Here is a 26,235-nt window from a genome sequence, read left to right on the forward strand (position 1 = left end):
CGGCCCGGRCCGCGGCGGGAGCGGGAGCGGGGCCGGCCGCTCCACCGGCGGCATTCGGCAGCACCGCTCCCGAGGTGTCCGCCTCGCCGGGGCCGGAGCCGCCGCTGATGCGGGCGAAGCCGTGCCGGGCCGTGCCTGCCAGCGCCGGGCGGGGCGGGGCGGGGCCGCGGTGCCGAGCGCCGTGAGGGGAGGCGCGGCTGTGGCTCGGCACGGCCCGGCACGGGGTGGTGCGGCACGGCACGGTCGGCGCTGCCTCCGTCCGGATCGGGGCGTGCGGAGGGCCGGGCGGCAGGAGGCAGGGAGGGAGGGAAAGAGGAAGGGTGGGAGGGACCCCACGGCGCCGCTCGGAGCCCGGCCCGGCCCYGGGAGCGCGACAAGCGCCTGGCACGGGATAAAGTTATCCCGGAATAAGGCTGCACGCATGTGCGTCACCCCGGATGTGAACATGCCGGCCCGGCTCCCCGCTAGCTCGCTCCGCCTGGCTCCAGCGGATGGGCTGAGCCGAGCCGTGCCGAGCCGTGCYGTTCCGTGCCGTGCCGTGCCGAGCCGTGCCCCAGGCCCTGCAGCCCGATAGGGACCGGGGGAGGCCGGGCCGCCCGGGCGCCCTCGAGGGCCGAGGTGCGAGAGCCCCTTCCGGCGGGGCAGGCGCAGGTGCGCAGCCCGGGGCGAGCGGCGGGCGGGACCCCGGGAGCGATGGATTTTCGTGGGAAGAAGTACGAGCGCGGCAGTAACTGGTCGGACCCCGAGGTGGTGGAGCTGCTGCAGCTCTGGGCCGACGAGTCGGTGCAGATAGAGCTGGAGAGCTGCTTGCGCAACCAGCACGTCTTCAACCGCATCGCCGAGGTGTTGCGGGAGAAGGGCATCCACCGGACGGGCGACCAGTGCCGGGAGAAGATCAAGAAGATGAAGCTGGAGTACCGGCGGATCAAGGACAATAGCAAGGCCCCGCGTGGCGGGCGGACGTGGAAGTTCTACGAGGTGATGGACCGGGTGCTGACCAGCCGGCCGGCCCTGGCCTATGGCTCCCTGAGCGGCAGCATGATGGCTCAGCAGGTGCTACAGGGCAGCATGGTGGAGAGTTACCACCACCAGTTCGCCTCCTCGCCCCTGCCTTTTGGACACTCCCAGCACCCTGAGCTGATGGAAATCAAATGTGAGGAGGTGAACTCTGATGACCACAGCTTGACCCCMGAGCCCCCACAAGCCATGTCTTACCAGCAGGGCTCCCCTGAAGAACAGGAGATGGAGAGAGCCTTCTTGGAGAGGGCCCAGAATGACTCTCCCATCTCCAGGGTGGAGATTCCCATTGAAACCAGTGTTTCACCTTCAGGTAGGGATAGCCTTTTACATTCCAAGGTTTCTGCCCATTTTCCCAGAAAGAGAAGATTATTTCTGGTGCAGAGATAGACGCCTGGTTTTCTCAATGACATTTGGATCCTTGTTTTTCCACCTTCCAGAAAGCTTTAGCTGGTATCTGTATTTATGGTCTTCTGGTCATTCCCAAAATGCAGGTTATCTTGCAGCAGGTAAATGTTATCTAGAATTACTGAGCTAAGCTAAATGCTGTGTGTGAAATCCAAAGGGCTCCATGAGCTGGGCTTGGCATCTGTATTAGATTTCTGGTAAAACGCTGACAGTACTTGCCTTATTGAAAAAAAAACTCAGTTGAATGCTTTTTGGTATCACTTGAACATGAACAGAGCTGTACAGACAGCTGAATTGTGTCAGAAGACCCTCTTCTGCCATGGTTGCACTATAAACCTGCAGGTGAAACTGTCCATGCGTTGTTTTAAAATGTAGTCCAGATCTACTATTTTAGCCCACTCAACAGTGAAGAATACTTGGGAATAAGCATTACCTGACGGTCTAAGTTACTCAGTGGGACTTGGAAAGAAGTTGTTTTTGAAAATCACTGGCAGAAGCAACATATTTGTGTACAGGAGACTGGACTACTGCACTGAAAGCACTAAAGGAGTTTAGMTGCCAGGAAGGGTACAGTCTAGGAATTCTGAGGATTTCAAACTGATCTGGGACAGGCTGATAAAAGACTGTGAAATGCTGGAGAAGAAGAGATGGTAACAAAYGTGAGGGTAAATACCTGAGGTCAGGAAGAAGTAGTATGTCCCCTTGGCTGTGCTCCTTGCATAGTTAGCCTAGTGGAGGGAACTGATGATCATTCAGGTTAAGAYAAAGGACTTGTAAGGGGCTGGGGCTGGCAGCATAATGGTGTGCCCAATGTGTGATGTCAAAAAATACTTAAAAATACTTTTGCAAACCTCAAAATGTACCGACAGGTTTTACTTTGTTTTTTTTTCTGTAAAACCCTACAGTGTGTTCTAATGACAGGCAGGGGTAGGCAACAAAGCATGCCTGTGCCACTTTGCTTGCTGCGCTTATTCTTCCTTGCTTTTGTGTATTCACAGGTTTCAGTGAGCCAAACATGGCAAATTCGTCACGGATCCAGAACGTTGTTCCCCGGCCTGGGTTCTCTGCCTTGCATCGGCTGAGAAAAAAGCGAAAAGGCCAGCGCATGAGGGACCCACTTGATGATCTCTTGCTGAAGACTCTGACATCTCAGCGGGCCATGGAAGAGCGCTTTTTGCAGATGGAAGAGCGCCGATTTCAGCGAGATTTGGATGTGGAGGAGCGTCGGATGCAACTGGAACAACGCCGGTTTGAACTGGAGCGGGARCATGAGTTTCGCATGTTCAATGTCTTTGCTCAAATGCTCAGCATCCTAAAGCAGAGCCATAGCGGCTCCTCCTCCTCTGTTGCCATGCCTCAGGGTTTGGACTTCAGCCAGGCACTGTCTGAAATTGAAGGAATGGGAGGAAGAGGAGGCAGCCTTCAAGAGACCAGGGTTCGGCCGCTTGCCAAGAGAAGGATTGACATGCACAGTTTTTGTAGCCCCAGTGGCTTCCAGAGAAGCCCCTACCTCTCTGCTCGCGGCAACTTTGCCACCATTTTTCAGGGCTCCACTGAGGATGGGTACAGAGCCTATCATGCGGACAAGTATGATGAAGACAAGAACCCCAATGTGAGTAAGAACTTTAAAGTGTTTTCCTGGCTTCCTTGCTAGGAAAAAAAATGGTTTTTAGAGGTTTGCTGACAGACATGCTAAAAGTGGGTTTTTTTTTTTTTTTTTTTTGTTGTCGCTAATATAAGGTGAGTCAAACCGTTTGAGAAAAAGAAATTAAAAGTAGTGTTGCAAATCGTCTAGATATCAAAGATGAACGCTGTTTTCAACTCAGGTTTGCACACTGATTTCTCTATCAGGGTGATAATAGCAGTAACAGACCTTGAAAGATGTAAGAAATCTGCAGAAACAGCTTGTGTTCCTCCTTCCACCTCACCACCTCTATTGCCCACTGAGGACCATCTCTGATTATGTCTGATTATATCTGATTATTGCAGGAGATGGGTGCAGGAAATAGAACTACTAAGTAGTGAGCTTTATTTTTAAATTACTTTTAATAACACTCAGCACTTTTTCTGCCTCTTTACACTCAGCTGCTCAGTTTTAAGTAGCTCATCATAGCCCTCTTGTGGCACAAAGGCTGTTAATACTTCATGGCAAATTGTTACTGAGTAACAAGTACAGTAAATATAAATAACAATTTATATGGGGATTACTTTTAATTAGATCCTTAATTCAGATGCTGAATTAGTTGAAACTTTAAAAATATTTTATTATTAGCCCTCACTTTAATCACCCTGTTTTGAGGGAATGCAAACTATATTGTTAAAGTGGAAACACACAGGGAAGTTTTCGTTACAAGGTGCATGATGAGATACAAGCTGCTACTTCTACCCACTGTTGTCTGTGTTGGAGGTATTTTTTTAAAACAAATACCTAAAATTAGACTTGTACTTTAGTAACTTCAGAAGTGTACAGTTGTTTAGGTTTCTTTCACATTTTTAAAATTTGTTTACCCAACCTCTTCCAATAATGAAAATGTTCTAGTAGATTTGAACTCCTCAAGATCTAATGCCATACTATATATGGCCAAATAATAAACCTGGAACTGTACAGTAACTCTCCAGAGGGGAAAATTCAGTGTTTTAACTACTTATCATGCACGACTCCATGTTTATATGATTTCTGAGCAAATCAATAGAGTGGGATAGCAAYTACTGATAAACAAATGCTTTTAAGATAAAGAAATATATCCAAGACCTTGTTAAAAATATATCCAAAACCTGCAGAAGCGTAAACCTTGTTTTTTTTCAGTGTTGTTTTAGGGTTTATTTTTTATGTACATATAATAGTACATGAGTGAATTCAAGATTCAGTAAAGAAGTATAAACCATTAGTATATATTCATTTACAGACAGTCTATTGTCTAAGAAGCCTGATGCTTGGGATATATTTGGAAACATGCACACATACATGGATATCTTGAGTAATATATGGCAAAGTTTATGTGAAGTATGTTTTGACTTTCCTTGGTAAGCTTTTTGGAGGTAATTTAGTGAACTGATAACTAAGGTGATGTACTCACATGTTTTATGTGACTATAAACAATACACTGTTTCTTTTTTTAGGGTATAATAAACTTYGGCACCAGTGAGAACAAGCTCTGTTTTGACCTGATGTCCAAGCGGGTAGGTTCTATTCCAAAATGAAACACTGAATTTGCTGTGCAGTCCTTCTTCTGTGCTTCCACTTTCCTAGAGTTACTGCTGTTGCTCAGRTTTCTCTGGTAAAGTTTTTTATTGTGAATTTTAAATTTGTGGGAAGTGACTTTTGAATCCAACTGCTTGTACATTTATTTATGTTATTTCTCCAGGACGATAGGAAGATGAGTGCTTTCCTCTTCATGATGGGTTTCCCTCTGGGGCTGGATTTCTTTCAGCAAACTAGATGAAAATAAGATGAATTTTATTTTCCCCTGCTGACAGTAGATGATTTAATACAGATGTTTGAAATTAGTTTTGAATTTCATTTTGAAAATTGAATTTGAATTTCATGCATCTGTCCATYATAAAGTCACACAACTTGGACACCTGGTTCTGAACTCCCCTGAAATGTGTGAGGGTGGCAGCAGTGAAATCTCTCAAAATCAGACTGGGTTAGCTGCTACCTGCTGGCTTTGTTCAATTGCACCAGTCAGAGGAGTGGAACACAGCACAACTGAAAAAGTGAAAAAAATCAAAAGGAAACAGCAGAACTGTGCTGCCCAGTGGCAGCCTTTGAGGTGGGCAGGTGGCACTTTCTCCTACCTGTAGTTGCGTATGGGATGGAAAGGTGGGCTCAGAGTTGGACAGTCAGTCTCTGCAGTTCATGGTTGCTCTCATTCCACCAGTTCCCACCCTCAAAATAGTCATTGTTTTATTTCTGTCTGTCTCTCCGCTGACTTGGGGGATGCTACCCCACCACTCTGCCTTCCAGCTAAAAGGACAGGTAAGGCAGAGCTGCTGCCTACACGGAAAGGTATCTTCTAGGCTGTGTGGGAGGTACTTTCCTTCCTTCACTGTGCTTTCCCCTTTAAACTAACACCACATCTGTAGTAAGTAGTGTGGAGGGAGACAATAATCAGCTGCACCTTAATTAGCCCTTCTATGAAAGTGAGTTGAGAGTTTGTCAGCTCTAATGTTCATGCTTGTGGCAGCAAGCAGGACAAAGATGTTCATGCCAGCTTCTCTGTATTCTCAGCCTTGAGTAATAGTGTGGATTCACTGAATGCAGCATCAGCTGGGATTGTAGGCAAATATTTTCTTGCTATTTGGGATTAAAAATACTTACTGCTGCCACTGAGTAATCCAATTTCTGTTTTCAACTTCTGACTCTTAAATTAGAAAATATTTTGTGGTGTGATATTTCAGATGGTCTTCCTTTAAGTTAGCCCATCTGGTTTTCTTAACCCTTAACACGTTACTTTTAGCAGTTCTCCTCTTATTAATTCATAGTCATTTTTGGCCAAGTCTGATATGTTTGATGTTGCATTCTCAAGATAAGTTTAGGAGAGTAATGTAAGGAGGCATAGGTCTTGGAGCTACATAGGCTCCAAGAGCATCTACAGCTGAATAGAAGAACTTTAATCCTATAGTATCAGGTTGCAATTCTGCATGTGATAAGGACAGTGTCTTTAAACTCCAGAGCTTGGCACCAGCTGTTAAAACACCTATAGAAAATGTTATGGTTTTGTTATCGTGTGTGAAACTTTCACACTGCATGTGGACTTTCCCTCCTCCCTTGCATTATCAGCTACTTGTGTCACCCCCATCTTTACCTTTTTTAGTGTTAACTCATAGATTTGGTTGCCATTAAATATTTGGAAGGTACATTGTACATAATACTTGTTTATTGCCTTTTTGTTTATCTCTCTCTGCCTGTATCAATGCTGTGCTTCCCCTTGCAACTTCACAGAGCTGGATTATGTGGAACTCTGATATTTATAACCTTGAAAATAYTTAGGTAAAAGCAGTGTGCACACTTTATCTAAATATAAACATTAARAAGTACCTCCATAGTTCAGGTGAGTTTTTGAGATCTCATAAAGAACAAAATACTTGCCCTGGGGAATAATTGTTATAGAAGATAATTTCATTTTTCTCCTGTTGTTTGACAGCTCCTGTTACTCTTCAACGCTTACCAAAACTGATCAGAAATATAAATCTGAAAAATCTGCAGTAACTTGGAACTGAGWCATAAATGAAAGCTGTAATTCATTAAAAAATTAATATATTGAAAATTTATTAAAGAAGATATATATCTGACTCTGATTAAAATTCCTTTCTAACTCCTTCTCACAGTCTACACCTGAGCTTTCACAACTGGGACTTATTTTTCCAGTTAAAAGCTGTTGTCCTCAGAGCTTGGGCAAAACACTCTTGGGGTTGCTTCATTTGCTGAGAAAGACTTCTGCAGGCACTGTGGTTATGGGCATCATGAGTTGCCTGTTCTGCATCCTTTTTGTAGATTTCTGTGCAGTGAAGTTTTGGCTGCAATAACTTAGCAGAAGCCCATAGTTCATATAACTTGAAGGTATCTCAGGTCAGTTTGCTGGTCCTTGCTTCTCTTAGCTGTGTTAATTTTGATGGTCAGTTGCTTTCCCAGTCCAGGTTTACAACTGTTGAAGTTGCATGAGTGTCTGTGCAGGTGTGTGCCTGTACATGAGATCCTGTCTATCTCCATGTTTCCCTTGTCAGTAACCTTGCTTTTAATGATTCTTCTAATTCTCCCAGCTGACACAGGCTGATATGAATCTGATGGATCCTCCACTGCTCCAGTATCCTGACTGGAAAGGACATCTGTTGTAAGTCTTTTCTGTAACACTTCTCTTTTTGACTACTTGTTTAATAAACAGAATGGATGAATACAAATGTCTATGTGCTACATTCTCTAGTTAAAACTTTTCTAGGTCTTTAATCTTCTTTTTCTTTGCAAAACTTTAAATTAGCTTCCCTACCAGCTCATCTAGTTAAAAATCCTTTTGTGTGAGAGAAAATGCAAATTTTCTAAAGCAAATAGAGTTCTAAAAGCGCTTGTATACATTAACCAATTGGGCAACTCCAAACAATTCTCTGAAACATAGTGAGCACTTGGGGATGTTAATCCTTCTCTTCTGTGCTGGATTAGAGCTCATCAGAAATGCATGCACATTTATATTGCACATCACATTATCCATGATACCTCTACTGGGTCTGAAAATCATGTCTGTTCCATGGACCTGAGCTATCCTGTTKTGTAGCTATTTTTTCACCAGACTACTGTCCCTGACTTGATTTTTCTAAGATGTGAATCTGGTTTGGAAGCCCAGCCTCTTGGAAAATATTTGAATTAATATTTGCTTTTGTGTATTTTTCAGTTTACGAGAGGAAGTAGCTCGATTTTTGACCTATTACTGCAAGGCCCCTGCACCTCTTAAAGCAGAAAATGTAGGTAACTCAGTGTCCATTGGTGTCTATTCTAATGTATTGCCATTTGTTGGGAAATTGATTCAAATTCTGTTTTTTTTTTAAACAAATGACTTGGTAAGATTGCACTCTGTTATCATGTCAATGAGATTGATTCTTCATTTCAGTAGCTTTTGACGCATACTTCAGCCAAAACACTTCATGTCTACTGTATATCTGCCTCATGTTTTGCTTCTGTGTGCCAACTCCTCCTGCCAGTGCTCCCAGTGGGGCTTTATATCTTCATCTCCTTATTTAGCTCAGGGAACTACTATGTCTGTATCCCTCAGCTTTGACAAAGAGTGCCCACTCTTTCAGTTGAGTTTCATGTCATCCTATTCCTCTCTTATACCTCAGGACAAAGATTTGATTGAACCAAGAGTTAGTTTTAGCCTGTAAAAACAGATCTTTTCAAACTTGGTGGCCGATTTTAAASAAAGGCTTTAAGACCTGAGTCTCTGCAGGACTTGCTGACTTGTGAGAGATACTGCCTGGGATGCAGGAGCCTGTGGAGATCAGTGACTGCTGAGTGCTGAAGACAGCAGGAACTGGTACAGCCATTGCTTTTTTGGCTGCAATMATTCAACAGAACCCCATACTTCATGTGAACTGAGGTTACCACTGATCAGTTTGCTGATCATTTCCTCTCCAARGCACCAGATTTTTCCTGATACTTGGAATGAAACTCATGGTACCTGTGAGCGTTTGTTCAGTAGAAGCAGGAGTCAAACTTGCTTCTGTATGAGACAGTAGTTTCCACTTTTGCATGAATTTGGCAGGAAGTCTGAACTACTATTACCACAAAGAGATGATAACACATATTGACTGTTGAAAAGTATTTTGCTTTACTAGCAGCTCAGAACTGCTTCCCATTTTTTTTCTAACTTAAAGCCTATTCTTTTTCTAAATTGCTTRTTAGAATCAAGAATGGCACTAGAACAAAGTCTCTCTGAGGCAAAGAACAGGATTAAAGTTATTTTGGTAGAAGTGGGATTTCAGCAGGAAAATTCTAATAGAGAGTGGGGAGAAAAYTTATTTCAATGGTGTTCTCAGGAATTATTATTTCATAGGGTTGACTTTCTATGTACAGATTTATCASTAGCTTCTCTCTTTCTCTTGTAGGTTATTGTTTTAAATGGTTGTGGCTCTTTATTTTCTGCATTAGCTACAGTCCTTTGTGATCCAGGGGGTAAGTGGATGGTTGAAACATATGTTATGTTTTTTTCTGGGAAATAATGTGTTACTTTGTCAAACACTTCTGCGTTTGACAGAAGTGAAGTAGKGGAACAATTTCCTGCAAGMWKMWKCTTGCAGGAAATAGTTCAATAAAATTCTTCGTTTCTCTGGTYTGCAGATGTCATCCACTCACACTTGGTGTCTTCCCTGTCTGCCTTCACTGTTTTTGTGGTGACGTGGGCTATACTCATGTTTACCTGGGCTCTTGCAGAAGATTGAAAAATTAATGTAAAAATACYGTGTAGAAAAAGGCAGTAGCATTACAGTGTTTTCCAGGGGACTCAGCTGTAAAAACGCTTTCATGTTTGGCTAAAGCACATTAGGAGAGAARACTGTGACCCATTGATAACCAACTTTGTTTTCTTGGTTCCAGAAGCTGTTCTGATTGCTACTCCCTTTTACGGTGGTATAACGCAGAGTGTCTTCCTCTATGGTAATGTCAAGCTGGTGTATGTCTATTTAGACAGTAAGGTAAGATCTGAGAGAGGTTAATAACAACCTCTCTAGTTAAACTGTAAAGTTCTGAGCTTTGGGAACCTCTGCAAGCAGCTCTCAGAATAAGGGTATACTACAGCTAGTGGACGTTTCCACAGCTTATTACTGGGAAAATAGGCTAACAGTTTACAAGAAAGTAATTTGGGACCATAGATCTGGATTCCAGTTTTGTCCTTTTCTTGTGTCTTACTCCCAGTCACAGTTCTTGAAAGGAAAAAAATTACCATTTTGAACCCTGGAGAGAGAAGTATGCCCTATCCTCCTGAAGGTGGTCGCAGGGTAGAAGAGCAGATGGAGATCTTGCATTGCTTAAGTTATTCAAGGACAGACAGAAAATCCTGTTTGTGGCCAGCCTCTGATGGCCATTTCTCTGATTTTTTTATTGATTTATTTATTCTGTCTGTAGTATAAAAAGATAAGAAGATTGTTGCTAGGTCATTATTGTTGGGGGTTTATATTCTTTCAGGGAACATTTCTTAGTGGAGTGGCTTAAGGCAGTCTCTATTGAAACAACTTTACCTTTTTTATCTTTTTTATATCTTTCAGATTACTGGAAAAAGCACTCGGCCTTTTCAGCTTACAGTGGAAAAACTGGAAAAAGCCTTGCAGGATGCCCGTGCAGAGGTGAGTTTAGCTGAGCTTCACATCACTGCCTTAGTTTACAATATATTGGAGACATCACATCCCCAAAGTGGCCTAAAGATCAAAGCATTTTCAAAACCTAGCACTTGGCTTTCTGGTTGTCCTTGTAGACCACCTGAGGTGAGGGTGCTTGCAAACTCGGGCCTTTCTAGGGGGACTCACTCAGTGTTGTGTCTGTCCAGTGTTGGTCACAGCAGAAAGGATAAACCAGACCCTTCACATAACACTGTAACCCATTCATAGCACCAAAAAGTGTACTTGGGCATGCACTAAAATTTGGGACTACCCAGGGRTTTCTTCCTCAGAAAGGCCTGCTGAGTTCCCTGAAAACTAACTGTTCTACACAGCAGGGCAGATGAATCCACTAAGAATGCTGAGAGTTTTTGCAGGAGGAAAATCTAGAGGATAAAATGCAGGTGAATATCACTTTTCTGAAGAGTTAGTCTCTTAATTTTGACATTTTCCTAAGTCCCATATATATTTAGCTGCATCTTTGAATCGTTACCAGCTCTGACATCTCAAGCCGAGTGTGCTCTAATGAATACACTTTGCATTGGCCTCACTCAAATTCTCATCTTCCTTGCCACATTCACAAGCAGTCCTTGGTAGTTTATTGCTTCCCGGTTACTGACGTGGCTCAGAGAAAGTGCTCCTGTGCTGAGAGCATATGAGACCATCTTTGCCATTAATTGGTTGACCGGATGGCAACCAATTACTTGGTGGTGGCAATTGCCTCTTTTCAAAATCATAGATTAATGCTATAATATTTTACTCAGTTCACCTTGCAAATGATTTAATTGTAAAAAAAAATCTTAATTTGGGGATGAAAGTTTTGTCATGCAAATCTAACCTTTGAGATGAAAAATCATGCTAGAAGCTTTAGGGGAATCCTGTGTCACTGCTCAAGTAAAGGGACTAAAAATTTATCCCATGATGGGCACTCTTTTAATACTGTTAAAAGTATTGTTAAAATGTGTTATTTGTATTCTGCAGGGTGTCACTGTAAGGGCCTTAATTCTTCTGAATCCCCAAAATCCCCTTGGGGACATCTACTCCTTGTCAGAGCTGCAGGATTACCTGGAATTTGCTAAAAGGTATGTCAGTTTGGAAGGCCCCCGATATCCCGAGATATCTTGAGTCAGATACAGCTTTCAGAATCTGGTGGACTACTCGATGTCCCTGAATTTATCTGTGAATATCTTTTAAGTCAGGCAAACAGTCTAYTTTTATGCACATTGGCGGACTTCAGAAAGGAGAGGGGAGTGCTGGGAGCACGGACCATGCAGTCATCTGGCGTGGCAAAGCAGCTTTAATCAAAGGATGCAAATTTTCTTTTTCAGTAATCTGAGGAAACAGTATGGTGCTGTGTTTCCCTGATAGGAAGCTGAGTTCTTTTCTTCTCTGTTTCTCTGTATMTCTAAAGACAAAGAAGCCTATGATTGTGGGTTCTCAGCTTCATCGTGGATTATAATACTCTTTCAGATTCTGAATTTATAGATGCTGAGTGGATGATGATGCAATTTATTCTACATGGGTRGTACAGATAGGAATTAATTTTCAATAGTACATTGGAAATGATAGGATTTTTGTCTTGTATGATTGCAATGGGTGACTGTTAAGTGGATATACTTCAAATCATTTCAATGTAGACAAAATAGATCTGAGTTGAGAAAAATTGCTTTATTTCTGCAAAATTTGATATTCCCTCTTCTTTGTATAGAGCAAGTATTTGCCAGGCCTGAATTTATCTCTGCTTCCAAACCAGAAGCAGCCTTCTTTTGTAATCTCCATTTTGTCCTTTTGCAGACATGAACTGCATGTGATAGTAGATGAGATCTACATGCTGTCAGTTTTTGATGAATCAGCCACGTTTCACAGTGTCCTAGGCATGGACAGGTAAAAGCAGCTCCCAAGTCCCTGGCCATCTTCCAGTGCCAGTTCAACATGATGCCTTGCTGAGAACTTGTAACTGGAAGTTAAGTCATGAGCTAGCAAATTCTGAATCTACCTTGCACTGATTTCTTGKTTTTTTTCCTTTCCCCTAATTTCTGAATGGCAAATGCATTTTGTCAAATACACTCTAGCAAATAAGAAATGGTAGACATTTTTATTGTGGCACACTTTTCAATGTATGCATTATATTTGGTTATGACAGTCCCCAAAACTGAAAACAGATTTTTCATTTGGTAATGCTTTTCTTCCTACCTCAACATCTTTTCCCCATGTTTCTGTCAATGATTTTAAAGACTTTCTGTTGCTGTTACTTCCTTTTTTTCTAGAGTAGTCCCAGATACAGTAGTACTACTGTAATACAGTAGTATTACAGACTGGATAATGGCTTTTATTATTTCATATTAATATATATTTATTATATATTWTATTGTATTGTTTTAATGAGATGAAAAACTTCTAAAATATTTTTTTAAATATTGTGTGRTGTTGGGGTTTTCTTTCTTTTTTTAATTTCTAGTCTTTACCAGTGGTGCTAGCTTTCTTTTTGTGCTCAGTTGCAAGGAAATAAAACATATTTGGTTAAGTGTTAGCTCAGTGTTCTGGGCTTAGATGTAAAAGAAYATTGCTTTTGATTCTTGGCAAATACACTGGCAGAAGCCTGATTTCTAGCATTATATGTACAAGCTTCACATGTTCAGGAAATCTTTGTGTAAAATGTAGCACTTGTAAGCATCTGTGTCTCTGAAATATTAGTAGTCTAAAACTACTTCTAAGGGGTTCCTAGCTTCTAAAGTTAGGTCTCATTTGAATTTTCCTGGCTTGACTGCTGCTCCATGGTGCACTGTCTGTCGTTGTGTAATGCTGCCTCTCTGTTTCTGCAATGCTGCACTGGTGATCCAAAAGCTTCAGCACCTATGACACTAACTGCCCATCTGCATCCTTCTACATACAGATTGCCTGATCCACAGCGGACACACGTGATGTGGGGCATAACCAAGGTGAGTGCTGGTTGTTACCATGCTGTGCCTTTGTGGCTGGTAGGTTTGGTCTGGGCTTCTCATGTTCATCATGCTGGAAAGTTCAAATTCGTAGTAATAGGATCCCAGTCTTTCAGTGTAATGAAGCAGTCTTCCTGTGTCTTCTGCAGGATTTTGCCGTTTCTGGGATTCGTTTTGGTACTTTGTATACACAGAACCAAGATGTTATTAATGCAGTGGCTTCTTTGTGTTATTTCCATGGGGTTTGTGGACCAGTCCAGCATAAGGTTGCACAGCTCCTTAGAGACAGAGGTGAGTCACTAGCTCCATGTACAATCCTCTGCCATTCTGTGTGTCTTGGTTCCTGGAAGATCCCCTCCCCTTACTTTGCCTAGTGGTCTTCTCTTTGTATGGCTTCTGTTACCCTGAAGCTGCCCATGTAACACGAGGCTGACAGCTCTGCAGAAAAGGACCATTTCTGCAGAGCTYCTGGTCAGCAGAGTTAGAGGAGCAGCTTGGAAGAAGTGTGGTAGCTATTTGTACAGAACTTGCCAGTGTTGTATAGAACCAGCTGTGCAGAAACAAAGAATACATGCTTGTGGGACAAGGGAAATGGAAATGGCCTTGTAAGTGTGCCCAGGATGGAGTGCTAACAGTCCACRACAGCTAAGAACTATAAATGTAGGGAAACTTCCTCAGGAAGGTCAAGGAGATACTCTTCTGCACAGACATGAAACTGCAAAATAGTTCTTGCCTGTCTTATTGCTGTTTGAGGAAACAGAAAACAAAAGAAGGGGTTGAAGCATGAAGCAGAAAAAGACACTGAGTGTTTTTGAAGCTTGAACAGATCTGAATACTTTCTCAGTTTATGGTTCTTTCTTGATCTTCTCTGGTCAGAATGGATCAACCAGGTGTACCTGAGGGCCAACCATRCCCGACTAAAAGCTGCCCATACGTATGTGACAGATGAGCTGAAGACTCTTGGGGTTCCTTTTCTCAACCGCAACGCAGGCTTCTTTGTCTGGATTGATTTCCGAAAGGTTGGTAGTCTTAGAAGTGAGGCTTCTCCTGGAGTGAGGGCAAGCATGTAGTGCAATTGCATGTAGAAGAAGATTAATGTTGTGGCAAGCATTTTGTTTAGCAAATATGTTGTCTGATGAGGAGAGGGAAGGACTGACAGATGTTTGAGTCTGTTCCTTTTGTCTATTTGTGAACTTCCCTTCTTGCAGGAATTTTACTACTCTCAAGCTACTTTCCTCCCCATTTCTTCCTTTGTATCACAACTGCTGTACTTCAGAGGTAAAAGGKGTCTCCCTTGGCCTTTTGCAGACCTCATGGGAATCACAAATTCATGAGGATATTTGGGGATGTAGTCTATAGTCTAAGTACTCAGGTAGTTACTAACCTCTGGCCCTTCTGATGACTCTCCTAGTACCTTAAGACAAGCACATTTGAGGAGGAGTTGCTGCTCTGGAAGCGTTTTTTGGACAATAAGGTCCTTCTGTCCTGCGGAAAAGCCTTTGAGTGCAGTGAACCTGGATGGTTCCGCATCATCTTTGCTGACAAGACTCATCGGCTGCAGTTAGGTGAGTAATGTTTTCTTCTCTTCTTCCACCAGAAATTCTGCAGCACTGTTCCCTTCTTAATCTTARACTTAGCCTATTATTATCATCTTGTCTTCTCTGTTTTTCCTCCCTTTCTTCACTTTCCTTTTCTGGATCTGATGTATTTGGAGCCTTAAWTTAATCCAGTAGTGTTTCTCCTCCTTATGCCACTGCAGGTATGCAACGGATACGCAAGGTTTTGGAAGAGCGTGAGCAGGAGATACTGGCTGAAGAGAAGGAGCAGCCTTGTCAATCAGATCAGGATGGCAAAGCAGATAGCACAGATGAAGTGATTTTTGTATCCCGCCACCAGGAGCCTACCTGTGCCAGTAGCTCCAGCCTTGGTGACCTCATTGGCCTCCTGCAGCAACAGATGCGTTCATCTGACTGGCTACAGAAAAACACAGCCGAGCAGTTTGCACAGGAAAAGCCAGAGATCTATGATGTGTTCAGCAAACTGGTGGGGAAGCAGTAGGGTTCAGTGTGCCTTCAGGGGTATTCCTGAGCAGTGACTGACCCTCGGCCCCTAACAACTCAGCAGTGACTTCCAGCAAATAATATATTTTCTGTATAGCAAGAAAATTACTTTGTAAACACCCTYCTCTCCCCCCTGTTTGAGATCTCTAATTTGTACTATATAGGTGTATTTCCTTGGATTGGGGTGAGGGTTGGGAACGGGCGGCGGAGGGGCGGGTCTGGTTTGCGTGCTGCTSTCTGTCCTGCGGCATCATTGTATTTTATATTTCATTTCTAATGAATATGCTCTTAACTCTCTTRTAAGGTCCTGTGGTGTAATCTTTTATTCACACTTTCCAAAAAGACAGAGACTTGAGATTGTTAAAAGGTGTAAAGTTTTCCTTTTTTAAAAATGATGATTTGTTGTAGCTATTTTGGGACCAGTTGTCGCAGAGTTTTTTTGGGAGATAGAATCTGGTGTCAGCCCTGACTTAGCCCCAGCTAAGGGTAAATACACRTGTGCATGGATTCATCTGCATGAGTGAGGCTCTTAGGACTATAGTCATCTAGGCTAAGTTCTAGAAAGCTTTTCATTTTGAGTTGTTTTCCAGTCTGACCTCAGAACRGACAATATCCACTGCCCTCAGCTGATGAAATGCCCAGTTTTGTTTCTATTCTTCTTTTCCGTATTTATATAAATAAACAGCATCCACTGGCCTCTTGGTGGAATCTCCAGAAAAGAGCTTTGAACAGAGAGGCAATTGAAAGTAGATGTTCTTTCTGCATCTGCCCTGTTCCTGGAAGTCGATCCCTTGTGGTTAACAATGAGGTATATTGGCAGAAGAGTGCAGAGAATGCTTCTGTCAYCTAACACGGGCATCCAAGGTGGCACTTTCCACCATTATCAGGATAATTAATGCAATTTTTTTATCTCTGTCAATTTGCAGGGCAATCTCTTTTTACTAAACTGTATTCTTCTGTCTCTTCTTTCCCATTTGAAGACACTGTTTTCTGTATGCTGGCRATAGAGTATTTCAGTTGGAAAGTTTCTTTCACAGATACAAAGCTCTTGAACTTCTGGTACTATAAAATTTTAGGTATCCTAAAGGAATTGGAGCTGTTTTTTCTGCATACATATTAATCAAGAATTGAAGAAAATTGCCCATGAAAACTGAATAGTGCACCTTTCCCCTCCTCATAGATTTTGGCAGATGGGCATGAGTGACAAAAGCATATGTCTGCATTGTAAGTCAGATCACCAAAGCATAGGCAACATATAATTAATGCAACCACATTTTGCTGTTTGGTGATGGTGGAAAGCTGCTCGGACAGTGAGAAGGAAAGCCTGAGCACTGGCTGAAGAGAAGATGGTGCAYATGGCTGYTATGAGCCAGATTCTCCTTCAGAGRCYAGTGATGAGGCAAGGTTGGACAGGTGATTGGTAAGATYGGTATAAGGGATAGTTATAAACATATTTCCTTACTAGTTTGGCATTTGTCTGTGGACAATATTTTAAAGTCCACAAAGAAAGCTATAGCAGAAGACAGGTCTCCTTAATGGAATGGGAGGTGACCAAAATACAAATGGACTTCCTGATTTGCCCCCTTTTATTTATGTACCTCAAGGAGGACCTGAGCAACAAAATTTTAGGGAGTAAACCCTTTGAAATCAAGAATCAGGTAAGACTATACAGAAATTAGTTGAAGTGATATTTCAGGGGATCCCTATAACAAATTTGACCCATTAATTACTCCTTATTTTCTTTTGTTGTTCTGGTCACTGTTGAAGTATATGAATAAACAATAGTAACAATTAATATARTATTTTTCACCAATATATGTTTATACCTTACAAGGCAGGTTTGTTGTACTGTCTCTGTGTGGATTCAGGTAGTAGACCACACCTCTGCAGAAAAAGCAGTGTAATGTGCTTTCAGAATCCTCACAGCCAGTGTAGTATGGCCCCCCAGTGACATCTGAGCTTGCTGTAACTCAACAGAACACACACATTTGTTGTATGGAGTATTTTACATGTTTTTTTAAGTTTAACATCTGCCTGAGGAAYTCTYCACTAAGGAATGTTATCTTGGTCAYAAAAACCAAGAATTTAACTGGAAATGAGGTGAGAGAAATATGGTCTTGAGTCTACTGTGGGAATAAGCAAAGGGTCTTTTTTTGACTGGAGAAGCCCATAAATTTTGCAAATGGCCTTTACTGGTTTACAATAAGTGGTAAACGTGTAGAAAATCTTGTGCATTTAAATATAGAAGCTAAATCAATTCTTCTTTGCTCTAAGAATATCCTGAGAGGAAAAGCACAGGTTCTGCCTGTGCAAATGGTTTGCTCTTTCTGCTACATTCATGTTAGATGTTCTCTCATGTTAGATGGCCTTTATTTCTAATTTGTGGCAAATCTCTACAGAAGAAAAAAATAGAGAAAAGATTAAAGACTCTCCCATCCTGTCCCCACCCTCATTTCTTTTGACCTGTTTGTCAAGCAAGAGGCAAACAGCAGCACCTTGAATGAAGCCAGTCAGATCTATGTTTTCAAAACTGATGCATTTCATCTAAAATAAGGAATGCCATCTGTGCCTTCATCGTTTGTGCTCATTGTAATCAAACAAGATGATAAAATCCACTTTGCATATTATTTTTGTGTTCCAGTCATCATTCATTTGAACACATAAAGGATCCTAGATGTTTCCATGGTCATTGCCATGTTCCAGTCACTCTGCCTCTTGCCCTCCCTCTCTGTCCCCCTCCTCTGCCCCCTGCCCCATTCTGTCTCCCTGCTCCAGAGAAATGTTCCCCACTTTTAGGGTAAAGGTGGGAATTTCCGGTACAGCACTACTTTCAACCACAGAAACTTCCRTTACATCCATTTCAGGCATACACTTGACATTTTCATGTATATGGGAAGGAAAAATCTGTGAATCTCCAAACTATTAAGCTGTGTAACATTGAAGTTAAGCAGGCARCATAAGCGGGGCCCATTCTAGATGAGTATTTACGAAGGATCATGCATACTTAAAGAACAAATYTGTGAAGATGAGTGTTCTCTTACAGAAATTTGATAGATCCTCAAGAAAATATCTCTAAGGGAAAATATTCTCTAATAATGTAAGAGTTCTCCACCTTAACTGAAGAAGAGCAGTTGCTCAAATGTACTGTGTGATTTAATTTAAAAAAAAAAGTTAATACCTTAATTGTTGTCTTTYTCTCTTGGAACATCCAAGAGTTTGCACAGTTGGGCAGACTGCTGTGTGTTTCCCCCATCCTCATAATGAACCAGTTTTTTGAAACCTGTCTTGGAGTCAAATTATCATTTATATTAACATTTTCTCTGCAGTCCTTCTCCAGTTACTTGGTTACAAAATCCCTATATCGCTCTCGTCCTGCTGGCAGAATGGTGGCTTCTTTTCATCAGAGAGATAGTGGCACACAGATGATTGATAAAAAAAGTCTCATGGAAGAAGCTACGTGAATCATACCCCTGAAAATTTTGGCATCTGAAGTATCAGACACACTAAATTTTTTTTGCACTTTTTATTACATATACAGCTATTTTTGTAAGATTGGCTGGCCTAATAGGATGTTGTTTTGGTTATTTCTGAAGCAATTTATACCACATCATGAAGAATAGGGAAAGGTAACCTAAGGATTATATACAAAAAGATATGTATTCCATCTGAGAAGATCAGAGTGGCAAGACAGACTTGTTTTCCATTCAAATTAATGCTTTATTTATTACTGACTTACATAAARCACTGGCAACTGACTGATGACAAGATCCTAGATTATCTGCAGCCAACAAATGTACTAAAGAGTCAGAGGTGGTTATAAATACTCTACTTTTTGTCCTCAGTTTGCCGGGATYGGTTATTTTTAGCAAGTAGCCAGTCGACCTTATCAAAATGGAGAATCAAAAATAGTCTGGAAAAACACTGCAAGGAAAGGCTATTTTTAGCTCTCCATCTATTCCCTGCTGCTATCCAGCAAGGTCTGATGGCACAGCTCATGCACGACTGCTTAGTTATTCTCAGCGAGTGTTTGTTATGACCTGTCCTTTCCCTGGATACCTCACTGCAGAAGGCATTCAATTGATTAAAGATTAATGCCTCTGCAGACCGTGACAGCTGAGAGCTTTAGGGAGGGGGGAACATACCCTGACAGATTGTTTCTATCTGCATCTTTGTGCCAGATTACAGTTTCTTTGAAGGGAACTCTTGCCTAACTGAATTTCCTTGTGTTTCACATCCTTCAGTGGGAGCTATTGCAGCCCCCTTCAAAGTATATTTACACTTCTTCTTCCTTTCAGTTCAGGAAGGGAGTAGAGGAAGCAAGACTTACAGACATAAGTTAGATCACTGTTTTGACCTGTGCCATCCACCACAAACCAGGAGCACAGGAAGTGTATGATGGGCTGGATCAGGAGAGAAAACCAGGCAATTGGCTGTTAGTAAAAAATTCCACTGCTATAAATGCTTACATTTGCTTGTAAGACTTAAACCAGAACAGTGAACCAAGGCAACCACTGGCTGTTACAATATCCTCCTTGCTCTCACAATGGAAACTCTTTAATTTAGCTCAGTACCTTCTGTATTGGCAGTAGCCATTAACAAAATTTCAGAATAAACTGAGCTATGAGTTTTTAGTTATGCTATGCTATTGGTTGAAAATAAGGTAGAAAGAATGTCCTCAAACCATTAGATTTCCTCTTCACATTTGCCTTTTGAAATYACTTCCTTTTATTACAAAGGTGTTTTCAGAATGTGCTGCTTCCTTCACTGGCTGCATAAGGTGCACCATAATCTCAGATATATCTTCTTTACATGTAGCTTTCAGACATGTAGACACAGTAGCTGGCAAAAGGTTTTCTCTTCCCTACACCGATCATCCCAGCAGAAAATGCAGGATGCCATATGTGACAGCAGACAAATATATGGTGTGATGGTAAATCCTTTAAAAACAAATTCCAAATGACCCCCACAGAGCCATATAAGGCAGGACATAAAAGGGCAAAGCAAAGAGAAGTGATATGTCTGATTTATCCTGTGCATTTATAAAAATTGATAGCCTGTTATCCAGATGCTGATGAATATTTTCACAAGCTATAAATGGCAAGCCGGAGTCTAAAAATAGGTGCTCTGCCGCAGACTTGTCTGGCTTAGCTGCATCAGTAGAATATAAACAGGCTCCCTGATGTGGTTGCAGGGAAATCTTTATCAAAACAGACTACATCCTCCATTTTTTCTKGCTGTATTTTGAAATAAAATAGCCGATGCCTCTTGCATTTGTTTAATACTGGCTTTTAATGAAATTGCACTGATTTCYAAATTTTCCTACAGGGATGAAGGGATCATCAAGTCTCCATGAATATTTCAGCCACAATTGATTGGATGCACTTTCTTCTCCTGGCAGAGCAGGGAGGCAGAGGAAGCGCCTGCGGGCACTGCAGGCTGCGCTCCGTGCCCCCCACTCCTCCTCCCTTCGCACGTGGACCAGCCARTGTCCCCGTCACGCCACAGGGATGGGAACCCCCTCCCTGGCTCAGGCACATCCAGCCACGGCTCMTGCTGCTGCATCCCAAAACTGCAGAGAGTCCGTGCTCATCCCAGCGGCTCGAACACGTGAATGGCGCCCCTTCCAATTCACAAAAACCAGACACGGTCCAGCCATCCTCCTGAAGGAGAATTCCTGCCTCTGATTTATGAATGGGGCAGCTTGCAGCAACTTGAATTCGATGGGTTAAGCCCAGAACATTATGTGTTCTAATAAACCTCGGTTGCTTGTGCTTGTGAGGAGAAACAAGGCAGAGGCAAAGGAAAAAAACAGTACCAGGGCTCAGAAAGATATTTAAGATCTACGAGTGCTATCTGTTGCTGGCTTTGAATGTCACAGTCAAGATGAAGAAGGCAGCAGTGAGTCTGAGGAGAATGCTACATCACCTGCCGAGCCACGTGTGTGAGGAGAGGTTGAAAGAAAGGAGAGGAAGCRCTGCAGTGACAGCGTTCTGCCTCTCTTGTGGGAGTGCCGAGCTGTCTCTGTGCGTGCATGTGGATGGCTTTGCAAAAAGCCGTTTTCCCAAGGGCGGGTGAAGTGAAAGAGAATTAATCTTTTGCTGACAGTCAAGACTGTTTAAGGACACTGTACTCTGTGTGTGTGTGACAGAGAGAGAGAGAGATTCAATTTAGAGGCTTAGACCAGGGATAGGTGCAAKCCCCCATCCTTTCAGAAACACATTACAGGACAGTACAGCGACACATCACCATTGTACATAACAYACAAATATGTAAAAATGGCTACAAGAACAATTGATGAGGGGAAAATTGCATTTCAAGCCAGCAAAAGATGACACTATGAGAGACAGATGGTAAAACTCTTAACCACCAAGGATTACAAGATAGAAGAAGAGCTGGCTTACCTTGCATCCCAGRGAGCAGAGAGACTGGAAATGCTTCTGGCCCTGAGATCAGGTGGTCGAAGGGCTTGTAGCTGGAGAACTTTTTGTGGCAGTATCTAATTGTTGATTATTATTTAAACTGTAACAGTTGAAACAGTTACAGTTCTAACAGTTGAAAACTGTTTACAGGTGAAGGATACAAAGTCAGCCCTGTTTCCACCTCGGTGGCAGTGACTATAGTTAGGGTCTGCTGTTCCAGATAAAGGCCATGGTTCCACATCTGGGACACCACTCTGCTACTGTGCCATTGCCCTGTGCAATCTTCATAGCAYCAACTTCTGCTATGAAGACAGGCTGAGTGAATTGGGATTGTTCAGTCCGGAGAAGAGAAGGCTCTGGGGAGACCTTAGAGCAGCCTGAAGGGAGTTTACAAGAAAGCTGGAGAGGGACTTTGTAAAAAGGCATGTAGTGATAGGATATGAGTGAAAGGCTTTAAACTGAAAGAGAGTAGGTAGGTTTARAACAGATATTAGGAAAAAAAATTTCACTGTGAGGGTGGTGAGGCACAGGTGGCCCAGAGAAGATGGGAATGCACCATCCCYGGAAATATTCAAAGCCAGGTTGCAGGGGCTTCATGCAACCTGGTCCAGTGGGATGTGTCACTGCCTGTGGAAAAAAGGTTGGAAGTAGACGATTTTAAAGATGGTCTTTTTCAACTCAAACCATTTCCTGATCTTACCTACTTGAGTGTATTTTGCTTTGATATTTGTTGTTTTGTTTGTTTTTTGATTGTTTGGGGTTTTTCTGTTTGGTTTTTTTTTTTTTTTTTTTTTTTTTTTTTTTTGCCTACAGACCAAGTCTGCTCCCACTGTGGGAATGAAACCAGTGTCCGTGATTCCCACATGGCTGGAGTTTTGTGCAACAAATTGGTCCTCCTCATCTTCTGTTGAAAGAGACATTGTTTCCCGTTATTTTTGAGAAAGGTTTGGGGAAGGTGCAGATTTGGGATGTTTTCTTATTTGAGCAGTGTGACGCAGCAGAAAGCGGCACATGACCCAAAGGCGCTTGGTCAATGAGAAAGTCCAAGACGGTCAATGAGAAAGCCCACCTTGGCTGGGTGGCGGTTCATGGGTACGAATTTGGCACACCCAGACGAACACTGACAAGGTCTCGGTGCCCGTTCTGACGGAGAAGCATCTGTCCGTCCCTCCGTCTGTCCGTCCCTCTGTCCGTCTGTCTGTCTGTCCGTCAGTCCGTCCCGGCAGCGCTCCGCGCCCGCCCTCCCGCCGCGCGGGGGCGCTGAGGGGCCGGTGCTGGCAGCCGCGCATGCGCACCGGCTGTGCCGTTCCGGGCCGTGCCGGGGGCGGCGGTGCGGGCGGGCTCCGCTCGAAGCGGCCGGGGTACAGCCGGGGTACAGCCGGGGTACAGCCGGGCGGCCCCGGCGACTGCGGGCGGAGGTGAGTGAATGAGTGAGTGCGGGCGGCGGGGGCGGCTCGCCCGGTCCCGCTGTGTGGGCGGGAGAGCGGGAGCTGAGCGAGCCGYGGCGGGGCGGCGGCCCGGCTCCTGCCGGCCGGGTTCCGGAATGCCTGGGCCCGGCCCGGCCCGTGCCTCGGCCCTTGCGTCCCGTAATGGTGTTTGCACCTGTCTGTCTGTCTGTCTGCTGTGTCTTGTTGCCGTTACTCCAAGTGCCAGTTCACCTTGTCCAATGCCTACAGTTGGCCAAGCGGATTGTGTGCTGTGAAAGAGAGAACGTTCCCATGGATGSAGGAGGTACCTTTCATTGAGGGTTCTTCCGTCCGGGCTCAGGTCAGGACAGATTCACTGAGTGACTGAAAAGCTCGCTGCAGACTGCGACCTGTGTCAACACACAGGTGGTTCTGGTGCTGTGTCCGGAAGGAGGAATGACGGGCTTGGTTAACAGCCGGAAGCATGTGGAAAGTTTTTAGTTGTAAAGCTGATAGTAATGTAGTATTCTGGCTTTTGTCCTGATAACAGCGTCACCCGTGTATTGCCTTGTACAAGAGAATTTAGAAGCTTCCTTCAGAATCATAATGTGGACGTAAAGTGATGAGAAGAGCCGTTAAAAGTGGAATGTTTATTAGCATCTGAGATTRTTTTAGTGCTACTGTGTGTAAGTACAATCAAGTCATGCATTAGCCACCCCATCCTAACCATCTTTTGTTAAGAACACCAAATAAACATAACTCAATTTGTTYGAAAGACCATTTGATTAATAATGAAATCAATGCATCGTTTATTCATTGGTACTTCTTTAATTCATATTTATTGTCTGCTGGACAATTGACTTGTCAGACTTTCTTTCTAGCTCACAAAAGTTTCCCATTTGCCCAAAAGAAAAACACATAATTACGCTGTTCACATTCTTTTTCTGGAACACATACTTTTACAAAACTCTCACTATGGAGATCTCGGGTTGAATTTATTTATTATGAAAGTTTTAGTTGAAAACCTAAGCAAGTTGTTGCTTGCCTGTTTTTCAGTCTGTAGTTCATGTAAATGGTATTTTGCAGGAGCCACATCTCTGTGTGTAGGAACTTGTAAGAAATATCAAAGATGACACTGGTTTGTGATACTTTATATTGCATCATGTTTTTCATTAATACTGCAGTTCTGGCTCTGGTGAACTATTGAAATGCTTTTCTTAATGTGGCTGTAGTGGCAGCCTGTAGAACACTTTTATGCCCCGAAGGTTACATTGACAAAGATGACAAATTAATTCCTTTTTCTTACCAGAAGTAGTTTGGTAAACTACCAAACAAACCAGATAAGGTGGGGCTCCTATGAAATCCAGTTTAAATCACCTTTACCTTAGGAGTAGTATCATGGTTTTAAGTTTTGTGTGATGCCCTGTGTGATACCTTTGCAGGTATGCAGGTTTTTATTAGCAATTTTCATGAAGACATTTCATTATAGGTGGAGTGGAACCTGTGAGGCCTCACTTCTGCAGTGTCTGAGATTCCCTCCTGCTCTCGCTGCCCAGGCTGTGCCTTTTTCTGGCATGTGGTTGTTAACTGGCCCACATCATTTCCTTACAGCCAGGCCCAGCAGGTCAGCCTCCATTGGTGCTTGCCAAGTGGCAGTCCTGGTTGGCACCCTCGCTCCAGTGGGACATGTGAGCTTCTGAAGGAAGCCTACTGCAGTCTGCTGAGGCAAAGAACCTTTCATGAAAAGAATAGCTGGATGTTTCTCTGCATTGTGATAACTATGTATCTCTTCTAGAGTTCATCCTAAAACCTYTCTYTCTSTTTTGTAGYRACAAGAGATAATTGATTYCATTATGTGTGCCTCGGCCAAATATAACACCCGGGGTCCAGCCCTCATCCCAAGGATGAAAACCAAGCATCGCATCTATTACATCACTCTCTTTTCCATAGTTCTGCTTGGCCTAATTGCCACAGGAATGTTCCAGTTCTGGCCTCACTCAATTGAGTCATCCAATGACTGGACCGTTGAAAAACGCAGCATCCACGATGTGCCAGTGGTCAAGCTTCCTGCTGATAGCCCCATTCCTGAGCGGGGAGACCTCAGCTGCAGGATGCACACCTGCTTTGATGTCTATAGATGTGGCTTCAATCCCAAGAACAAAATCAAAGTGTACATCTATTCACTGAAAAAGTATGTGGATGAATATGGGACGTCAGTGAGCAACACCATTTCCAGGGAATACAATGAGCTGCTGACAGCCATCTCTGACAGTGAGTTCTACACTGATGATGTCAACCGRGCCTGCCTTTTTGTGCCATCCATAGATGTCCTCAATCAGAACGCGCTCCGTATCAAAGAAACAGCTCAGGCTTTGGCACAGTTGTCCAGGTATGTGCTGAAACTTCAGTGTGTGAGTGTAAAGAACACGAAATGGAAAAAAGTAAGGTTAATGCATGCGAGGAGAATGCAGTGAGTTAATGCCAGCACTAGGGTTTGACAAAACTTGTCTATATGTAGAGAACACCTTTCTARTTGAAGTTTGTTTCTTCTCTTGCCATAGGTGGGATCGAGGCACAAATCACCTACTCTTCAATATGCTGCCTGGAGGGCCACCAGATTATAACACTGCCCTGGATGTTCCTAGAGATAGGTATGTGTTGTGCTGTGTGATGTACACATCTGGGTTTAAATGCTGCTGAAGAAGCAACAACCACAGAAGGGCAATTGRTAGCAAAGGATGTGCTCCTTAACCTTTACAGAGCTGGAATATGACCTCCTTGCTTCTCAAAAAAAGGAAAGTACAGAAGTTTCTGCCTTGTATAGAAGAGGTGTTTACTTTTGAAATCTGATAGTTTAACGCCATCTTTAATTTTACAAGGGACGTGGCTGACAGTTTGCTTTTATTTCTTGGACTTGCTGTAAGGTTAGAAAATCTTGATCTGGTGTTTAACTGAATATAAATGCTTTACAGAATGTCCCCTTTGATGCAAATTAGAAGTTCAAAGATGATTGTAGCAGCAGCTTTCTGATAGAAGTCAGGTGCTTCAAGGGATTTTAAAGCAGCTGCTCTGCTTGACAAAACTATAGTGAATTTCAATAATTTTTGTTAACTTAATAATTAGTCTG

The 26,235-nt window shown here is 42.9% G+C and overlaps 2 protein-coding genes across 2 annotated transcripts in view; both read left to right on the forward strand.

Annotated features, from left to right (window-relative positions):
- The first annotated feature begins 322 nt into the window (after positions 1-322).
- ACCS (1-aminocyclopropane-1-carboxylate synthase homolog (inactive)) lies at positions 323-16,206 on the forward strand. The gene is made up of 15 exons (XM_057364225.1): positions 323-1,330; positions 2,424-3,037; positions 4,546-4,605; positions 7,189-7,259; positions 7,812-7,881; positions 9,022-9,088; positions 9,509-9,606; positions 10,177-10,254; positions 11,266-11,366; positions 12,079-12,168; positions 13,178-13,223; positions 13,373-13,514; positions 14,100-14,242; positions 14,635-14,788; positions 14,983-16,206. The coding sequence occupies exons 1-15, from the start codon at positions 694-696 to the stop codon at positions 15,279-15,281; spliced, it is 2,670 nt and encodes an 889-aa protein (XP_057220208.1). The 5' UTR covers positions 323-693; the 3' UTR covers positions 15,282-16,206.
- An 8,735-nt stretch (positions 16,207-24,941) lies between these two features.
- Positions 24,942-26,235, forward strand: part of EXT2 (exostosin glycosyltransferase 2) — a 67,129-nt gene continuing 65,835 nt past the window's right edge. Inside the window, exons 1-2 of the mRNA XM_057364235.1 lie at positions 24,942-25,497; positions 25,670-25,759. Of these exons, the coding sequence (XP_057220218.1) occupies positions 24,962-25,497; positions 25,670-25,759 (626 nt within the window). The 5' untranslated portion in view covers positions 24,942-24,961. The remainder of the gene's footprint in view (positions 25,498-25,669; positions 25,760-26,235) is intronic.

Source organism: Malurus melanocephalus, unplaced genomic scaffold (genome assembly GCF_030028575.1).
Source record: "Malurus melanocephalus ecotype Western Australia unplaced genomic scaffold, MMel_1.1 scaffold_2, whole genome shotgun sequence".
Taxonomy (NCBI): domain Eukaryota; kingdom Metazoa; phylum Chordata; class Aves; order Passeriformes; family Maluridae; genus Malurus; species Malurus melanocephalus.